This window comes from Zymoseptoria tritici, chromosome 16 (assembly GCF_000219625.1).
Source record: "Zymoseptoria tritici IPO323 chromosome 16, whole genome shotgun sequence".
NCBI lineage: Eukaryota > Fungi > Ascomycota > Dothideomycetes > Mycosphaerellales > Mycosphaerellaceae > Zymoseptoria > Zymoseptoria tritici.
The window spans coordinates 585,484-594,466 of NC_018203.1; the positions used below are offsets into that span (position 1 = coordinate 585,484).

Here is an 8,983-nt window from a genome sequence, read left to right on the forward strand (position 1 = left end):
CCGGAGCTTCTCGAAGTAGGCCTTAGTATTAGTAAGTCCTAGAAGGTGTACGCGATAGCTTAGGCCCGCTACGGACTTAATAAGGGCCCTCGCCTTTATATCGTTCTTCTTCGAATCCTATTATTCGGTCCCGCCTTCTATAGTACCTGTACCGCCTTTAATAGTCTCGAGTAGGTCCTTAGACTCGAGAATATCCTTTATAAGATCGCTCTAGTCCGGCTAGTTGTCCTTGTTTAACTCGGGAAGGTATATAGAGGCCTTCGGATCCTTAACGAAGTCGGACATGTTCGGTAATAGATATCTCGATAAATATCGATCGTATTATTATAATCTTAATACCGTTAAAACCGCGCGGTAATGTTCTATAATCGTATAGAATATAGTTGTTCTACGTTGTCGACTCGTTATGTTGTTTATTAACAAAGTCGCCTTATATTTAAATCTTTCTCGAGTCTAGATTTCTTCCGGCGGGAGGTAACGTTAAAATTTAAGTTTACGGAAAGTTGCCCGATTTAGTATAGTCGGCTTTTAAATCCGGGGAAGCAAAGTCTCGTTTCGGACTTAGTAGATTTTTGAACCGGCGTTCGTAGGGGCGTAATGCTGAATACTGCGGCCGTGCTGAAATATACACTTCGTAGTTTTTCGAGTCGGTTGTTCGTCTCGTTTCTCGTAGAATTAGTCTCGAATTTCTCGGTGTTAGGCATTAGGCGTTGGGCGTTAGCGGGCGTTCTTAGATATATAGTTAGGTGTAATTAAAAGCGCGCTACTTCCGGGCTTATAACTATTAGATTTGTAAACGATAGGATTAAATTGCTTATACTAAGTAATCTATCTACCGAGGGGATTCGAGGCCCTTATATCCCCCCTCTATATATATAGATAGAATCGAGTGCGTAATCCCCTACGTAATAGCCCTGTTTCGTCCCTTTGTTTCGAGCTATATCTAGTTAGTCCCTATGTATTAGCTATATATATCTATATATATATAGCCGAAACAGGTAGTGTATATCGTATATAGATAGTATATCCGATCGTCCGGTATCCCTTGTTCTAACACTTGCTATGTTTGTACAGATTTGGGATTCCACCGCAGGTCTAGGAGAGCCACGTTGAGCTTGATAGTTGATAGCAACTTGCAAGGCCTCATTTCTGGCAGTGTTGATGCGAGCCAGGATGAGAGTCTTGCATATCTTGCGGGGATCAGGACGGCAGGCGTGGAAGGTCTGCTCTGCAATGCAGTGACTGGCATTTAGATCTCAAGCACTCGAAGGCGAGTATCTTACCTGTCGCCGTCTCATCTTGATACAGGCTATCGAGGATGACGTGCTGCTCAAAGCCTCCGAACAGATCACTGTCCAAGCGATACTGCGAGTGCATGCCATGATGAATACCAGGGCGTCATCAGTCAATGCTGATGGTCGAGACGAAGATGACAGGAGGGACCTCGAAACAAAAGCTCCCGAGCGTCGTCTCAACAGATTCTTTGCGAATCTCTCGCCGGCCCGAGGTAGATGGCTTCCGCCAGGGATCCAGGCGCTCTGATAAGCAATCCCTCTTTCAGATCTCGGCTCGCGCAATGCGGCGGCTGACCTCGGATCGGCGAATTACTGATCGGGTTCTTCATGCCCTTCGATTTCGCTCAAGACTCGATCGTACCTGGCCCACTTCACAGCCAATGGCATCGGCGAGCGAGTCCAGATTTGGGAATGGGTGTAGTCTTCATCGACGTCATGCTGCGAGCCGCCGCAGCGAGCGTCCTTCTGAACGCTTGCTGGAAGATGATTTGAATCAGCTCTGTTACGCAAGACTTCTCGATGCTGCCGTCGATCCTCATATGCCGGGGGACCACAGACGCAGATCATGTCACACCGCAGCATCAACGATCAGCATCGACAGAGTCCATCTTCCTCGCTGCACGACAGAACAACCTCCTACGTGGAGAGTCAACTGCGTCGAGCCTTCGGCGATCCGGAGAACGATAGCCATAATGTCATGCCCTCTAGGCTCGAGGATGTAGGGCGAAGAAGAATCCCGAACCCATCGTCTGCCTTGTCGGGCTCATTGCGCCGTTCTTGTCCATGAAGTTCAGAATCTTGAAAATGGCGGGCTTGACGGGTGTGGCAGGACGAATTACAGTGACAGCTGCCGCACCGCATTCCGTGGGGAACCAACGCAGCTCACCCTTTACCCTGTCGAGGCAAGTATATCAAACGATAATTCTGGCTCTGAAGCGAAGGTAGCTGGTTCCAGTATGTCTCGTCTCGACGATGCGGAATCGGAATGCCAGCAGTGTTTGTTGAATGGAAGATGTCTTGGTCGACGATGTCGAGACATGTGCTATTTTCCAAATCTCCCTTCCGAAATAGCGTTCCAGGGCATCTTCGAGCAGTTCGTCAGCGCGGACAGAGTATCTCCAGTGACATTCGAGCCAGTATTACGGCGGAAGAGGATGGAACCCCAGGAGCAGGAGTCGGTGAAATGGGAAGTGCGTAGAGAACGGGCGTCGCAGGAGTGGAGGGGAGATCGTTAGTATGCTCGCTGAAGTCAGCCACCTGAAATCCCTCCGGCGCGGCCATTTTCTCCTTCCGCATACCTTCCCCAAGATCCGCCAACACTCATCGCCGTGGTTGGTGCCTCCAACTGCACCTCCACCACCTGCGACCTCATTCACTGCGATGCTAGCACAGTCTACAACGCTTGTTCCTCTTCATTCGCACGAAGCCCGATGGGAATGATGATTAGAGTGAGGCGAAGAATGGCCGAGCGGCGACGCGAGTGGCTTGACCGTCAAGCAGCAACGCTCCCGAGCGGCGGTGGACGGGATATCGACGCAGCAGTTCAGCTGGACTCACCGTGATGAGGCGGGAGGATATTCGCCGTGGCAGGCGCAGGAGGAGTAAAGTTCGTGGCCGGTAGAATTCCGAGCGAGGGAATCGACGTTGTGCAGGCTCGTCGTAGTCGGCCTCATGTTCGTGTTCGACATTGCTGGGTGTTGCGACGTCCAGCGGAAGTTGGACGGTGTCTTCTGGCGAACGACCGGAGATGTTTGATACGAGTGATACGAAGATCCGGCGGCGTGCTCCGGCTTGATCCCGATGCTCTCGAGACCTTCTCCTCCAAGGTCGTCGTTGAACCATATGTGTTTGTACTGTCCTTCGCAGACGTGATCTCGTATTCGGTTCTCGTGTCGACAAACGATAGCAGGAGGTGTCGGCGCGAAGGATGGTCGATGGCGAGGTGGTCGAAATTCGTCAGCACCTTCTCCCGGAGCGTGGGGGCAAGAACGACGATCGGGAGGGTGTCGTATTTTGGTAAAATGAGATGACTTTAAATGGGTCCATAGGCAGTCCCAAAGGCCGAGGAATGTAGACTGAGTCAGAGAGGGCAGAGAAAAGACGAGGCGTGTCTCGGACAAGGAGCAGTCCAGGCCGAGTCAAGTGAGGCAAGATATGCCCAAGCAGACATAGAATAGAAAGGAAAAGGCCTCCAGCATGTCCAGACCTCGCCGCGAATAGCACCGGCCTTACTGAGGCGCGTGACCGGGAGACCGAGCAGTGCAGATCGTGTTCACACCAATGATAACGAGAATGGGAGGAAAGTGCCGCAGAAGCAGGCGGAGAGAAGATGATGAGCAGAACTGCACCAACCGAGCGCTTAGAACTTACAATACCAACGTGAATCTGTGGCAGCTTGGCTTCAATAGCCGTCAGCTCGGGTCCGATCACTCTGTCGAATGAATAGGCGACCTTGATTTCTTCGGCAAAGTCCAGGTCCGAACGACTGACGTAGCCTCGATGCCTGGCTCTTTGGCCGTAGAGCTCTTTCGTGCATCCACCGTGGATCGCACTTTTGATCACTGGCTCGAGCATCGCCGAATTTTCAGAGGGTATTTGTCTCCGCAGGCTAGGCAAGCCGTCTCCGACTATTGTGACCTGTGCGCGGGCATTGGTATGTCGAAGTGTGAGCAGCGAGTGATCATTGCACAGGGTGATCTTTCCTTCCGCTTGGGTCCGAAGGGGAGGTGCGTTTGATTGCGCTTGCATTGTGTAATCTGGAGTAGGATGTCCGATCGATGGCTTGTTCTACTGGGCACCAGCGTGGCTTCGGCGTGGTTTCTCCCGGTACTGCAGCGGGTCGAGCTATTGTGCAGGGCATGTTGGAATTGCACAGCCAGGTCTGACATTAATCCTTTGAACTTCACCACGCTTAGCGCAGAGGTTGACGTTGAAGAGCAACCGTGAATAACCAATGCGCCGAATATGCAACATCACCTGTACCGGCACCAAGACTGCCAGACAGCGGTATTAGCGCCGACCATCTCCTTCAATCCGTGTCCTCCCACAATCCGTATCTTTCATGGCCATGGCCTTGCTTTCATTCACAGTCACCCAGAGGATGCCCTCAGCAGCATTGTGGAGCCGCCGTCTGACGGGATTCGAATCCGGGGCTTCGAGGGACGGCCATTGCGATCTCGATGTTCGGTTACGATGCGAGGAGCGATCCATTTCTGATCGGGGCCTTATCGAGACTTCCCAAGCCTGTCGGCGAAGATCTCGGCGCGTCGAGGCCAGGGCCTTGCATTGATCGCTGTGTTCAAGGTCGAGGTAAAGGTGCGAGCAAAGGGTGGGCTTGAGGGCGATGGCCGAGAGCATCGGAGTTCCGGTCGAGGACGTTGATGGAGTGTTGGATGGTAGTACAACTGTCCATGTCGGCGTTGAGAAGTGAGGTCGAAGTCTCCTCTCCCAGACTGAAGCGTCGATTGATGCCTTGATGTCTGGAATCCGGGTCAACTTCGGCGTGGGGAACGCCTCGCCTCGTCTCAAATCAGCATTCCAGTCCAACCGACCTCTCCTTCTGCTCAACACGATTCCTTATTGTTATGCTGAACCACTTTCTCATAGACCAAACAAGGTAACCAAGGTAGGAGACACCGCTCGATTCCCTGCTTCTCACCTTTCTCTTCCATCTCGGTCTACGTTCGCAATGGGAAAGCTCCGAGATCAGGGCATGTGGAGCAAGCGAATGTCAAGACCGCGAGGGAGAAGGACAACAGGACCGAGCAGCCTGGCCTGACCAAGGAGTCTCTGCATGCTGCCGCGTTCGCCAAGTTCTGATTCGCGCAGCACGACACCACAGCAGCCTCCGCTACCCGAGATCCACACGTTCCGCCACAGACAGCACGCCCGACAAAGTTCACTCGCCCGCGCGATGAATGCCCTACTTATCCCGCCGCCGTCCGATCCGGTCGCACAGGAGATGAAGATTAAGCTATAACAGCAAGAGATTGGACAGTATGACGGCGGAGGAGACGAGCGGAGCAGGGATGGTGAGAAGACGACGGACAGAACGACGGACATGGAAATGAGCAGCGTCGCGGAATTTGAGTGGGAAATGTCAACTCAAGAGGTTGTGTCACTTCGGTGAGCTCGGCGCCATCACCTGAACGACCTGCGGGAGTTTGATCTGAGGAGTAAATGGATAATGACGCTGGACACCGGGCGGAACACTAGCGACGGCTCTTCTTCGCAGCCATCTCCCTTCGCTAAGGAACCGCAGGACTTGTTCAGCCATCGGGTCGCAGAGCCGCAAGAAGGTCCGAAGAAAGAGCTTGCAAGTACTCTGGACCGGCTCGCCAAGGCGCTCCCCGACAACGTGAGTGCGAGGTTGAGCGTATGGGGCCGTTCTGGGGATTTCAACAGCACACGAGATCTCGTCTCCGAGGTCAGAAAGTCGTTCCTCGTTACTGTTGAGAAGTAGCTACGTTTGCTCGTGCACCTCAAATTTCCGCAGTCCATCTTTCGTTCCAGCATCTCTGTACATATCCCTTCACTGTCGCTGTCTTCTTGCACCGGAACGGCCAAGGTCGACAGCAGGGAGCTATCTTCAACGGCAGAAGATCTCCCCACCACGAGCTGATAACGAGGTCTGGATCAGCCAATCTATCGTGGGATAAAGTGACGGAGTGGGGATGCATGCATGCAACCCATGAGCTGCTTCGCCCGATGACGCGATCCGCAGCAGCCTTGCGAGCAGTAAAACATCCTGGAAGACCGATGTGTATATATATGGAGCAGTGCGAGCTATGATACTTTGGTCGGAGTTTGGCTCGCTTCTTACTCAACCTCCACACACAACAAACAAACAAACAGATCGTCACGATCAGGAGTTGGTCTGCAGCGGCAAAAGGCGCACGACCAGTGAGTTCTCCAACTGGAGTCAGACGGCCTTCGAACGTCCAAGCTGACGCAATGTCGGCAGCATCTCCCTCACTCGCAAGAACATGTCGTCCTCTGCTACCAACAACGACAACAACCACCCTGACGATCAAAGCGGGAGTGGTGGCAGCAGCGGCGGCGATCAGCAGACGGATGTGTCTGACGACAAGCCAAAGAATGAGGCCAATTCGAAAGAGAAGCGCCTGACGGATGAGCAAGTGAAGCAGCTTACAGACTCAGCCAATGCTGCTAAGACGAAGAGAGGGAGGCCGACTTCGTGATGTGACGACTCGCGAGTGATGGGAGTGGGAGAGGTCGGTGGGGAGGCGGAGGTGGAGGAAGTGCGGGGTAAACCGGAGGCGGCATCGCTTTCGGGACGGCTCGTTGAGCTTGCCGAAAGGGGGATCTTGCGACTCTTGTGTAGATGTACATCGCCGCCTCCCTCGTCCATCATATCCATATCGTTTCTACAGCACAGTGAACGATGTTGTTCCTTTCATCAGATCTCATCTCCTCAGACCTGCTTCTTGCGTGTTCTCCCTGACAAACATGATCGCAGCCAAGATACGGACCACCAAGTGGAAAGAAGTCACATTGGAACAAGCCCTAGACGACGATTGGGACATGATTCCGACCCTCACGGCCTTTTCTCGAACACAAGACTTCTGCCAGCATCTCGAGCAACATCGTACCGCGCTGGAAAACATCATCTCACGCCACCTTGGTATTTCAACAGCGGACTTGGTGCTGCTCGACCGAAAACATTGGGTCTGGGGCTCCTTCAACATCTGTTTGCCGATCGACATCATACGCAGTCATCGAACATCCGCGCTTCCTCGCCAAGCGATCTTGCGACTTCCACTGCCGTTCAGGTGCGGTGAGAAGTACAGTCCTGGTAATGTGGAGGAAAAGCTGAGGTGCGAAGCTGCGACTTACATCTGGCTTCGGCGGAATTGCCCATCGATTCCCATCCCGAGATTACTGGGCGTAGGAATACCAGGCGTGGAAGCGGTACGAAGCCGCGCATCTGTTGTCAAACATGCAGGACTGACACTCGTTTTGGTGTAGTTCACAGCGATCGAGAACGAATCGCTATGGCATCGCTTCCTCTGGCATCTACAGCGCTTCCGTGCATGGCTGCAAGGCGATACGCTGGCGCCTTTCTTCCGCCACGACAGATCTGACACCTTGTCATCTACGCATGGATATCTGCTCTTGGAGTATGTCATGGCCGGCGACCCGTTGTCTTCGTCTTGGCAAAAGTACCGCCAGCATGGCACTCGCCGTGACAATCTCTATCGAGGCATCTCCAGAATACTGCTTGATCTTGCAAGAGTTCCGCAGCCTCGCATTGGTTCCTGGACGTTGAACAGCCGAGGCATCATCTCTCTGACCAATCGTCCGCTCCTCGACCTCACGATGCTTTGGAACAGACACGAGATTCCGACCGGGATACCAAAGGTTTGTATCACCCCGCTGTCCTCATCTCAGAAACTCAACTCACGCCAGACTTCACAGATCTTGACATACAACTCCTCTCCTTCCTACCTCCAAGACCTCCTCTCCTACCAAGACCTCCGACTCCGCCACCAACCCAACGCCATCCTCGGCCGCCCCGACGCAGTCTTTCAACTCTCCGCCCTCGCAGCTCTGCGAGCTCTCCAACCCGTCTTCTGGAAGTCGCAAGACTCCCGCGAGGAGTCTTTCGTGCTGACTTTGCCCGACCTCCACCAGAGTAACATCTTCGTAGACGACGACTGGAATATCGTCGGTGTCATTGACTTTGAGTTCGCGCCTGTGCAACCCATCGGGATCGTGCATGTTCCTACTTGGCTTACGGACAAAGGTGTCGATGAGCTGGTTGGTCCGGCGCTGGACGAGTATCGGGAAGCGCATGATCGGTTTCTTGAGGTTCTGCAGGAAGAAGAAGAATCGGCGGACCGGGAGCGTGCAAGCCATCACCCCAGCCTCCTTCCACGAGGAGAAGAAGCGGTCCCATCGCCTGCCGCAAAGCATCACCTCAGCAGCCGCCTGCGACAAGACTGGCAAACAGGAAAGATGTGGTTCAATGCTGCGCTGCGCAGTACGAATGCTTTCCCGCTGGTGTTTGAACAGCATATCCAGCCGAGGTTTTTTGAAAAATTCGACCCGGACGTTGAGGGGAATGCGCTTATGCGGCTTTGGAGTGAGGAGGACTGTGAGGAGTTTATTGCGAAGAAATTGAGGGATAAGAAGGGGTATGAGGAGCGGGTGAGGGGGTTGTTCGATGCGGCAGGAAACCGTGCGCAATCGCAAGTGTGAAGGTCGGAGGAGGGTAATTCCTACTGCGAGGTGAACCACATAGGCGGCCTGTCAAGTACCTTATGTCGCTTGCAGCTTCTTTCCGACGCACCCTCGTCTCCACCGAGGGCATGTCCTCCAGATCCGGCTGTCGAAGCAGAGATATTCCTAACACCGTGTCGTTGCCTGGAATCGCCGCTCGCCTCCCGCCTGTCTCTCGAATACACCTGGCCACTTTGATCATAGAGCCTTCCGAGGGCTCTTCTCAGGCTCCTGCTGGCACAACAGGAAGGTACTGGCTCTTCGTTAATAAAGCTCCTACTTCGAGGCGACCGAGCGACAATCCCAAAGCTCAGCTTGCGATCGCTGGGCGAATGCTTTGCGAATGCTACCAGCGCGAGGCCGGTATGCCAGCATCTCCGGGCTGTCAGGCTTTACTGGCGCTCTGTCCAAAAAGTGTGCGCAACGAAAGAGGTATGGGAACTGCT

At 53.5% G+C, this 8,983-nt stretch overlaps 2 protein-coding genes across 2 annotated transcripts; one reads left to right on the forward strand and one right to left on the reverse strand.

The window, feature by feature from the left end:
• Positions 1 to 1,999: 1,999 nt before the first annotated feature.
• Positions 2,000 to 4,043, reverse strand: MYCGRDRAFT_97777 (uncharacterized protein; the record flags this gene model as incomplete). Its single annotated transcript, XM_003847207.1, has 4 exons — positions 2,000 to 2,189; positions 2,594 to 2,662; positions 2,853 to 3,325; positions 3,666 to 4,043. 4 exons carry the CDS (start codon positions 4,041 to 4,043, stop codon positions 2,000 to 2,002), a joined length of 1,110 nt encoding a protein of 369 aa, XP_003847255.1.
• Positions 4,044 to 6,764: 2,721 nt separating this feature from the next.
• MYCGRDRAFT_51700 (uncharacterized protein) lies at positions 6,765 to 8,516 on the forward strand (the record flags this gene model as incomplete). Its single annotated transcript, XM_003847206.1, has 4 exons — positions 6,765 to 7,226; positions 7,284 to 7,676; positions 7,734 to 8,163; positions 8,206 to 8,516. 4 exons carry the CDS (start codon positions 6,765 to 6,767, stop codon positions 8,514 to 8,516), a joined length of 1,596 nt encoding a protein of 531 aa, XP_003847254.1.
• Positions 8,517 to 8,983: the final 467 nt, after the last annotated feature.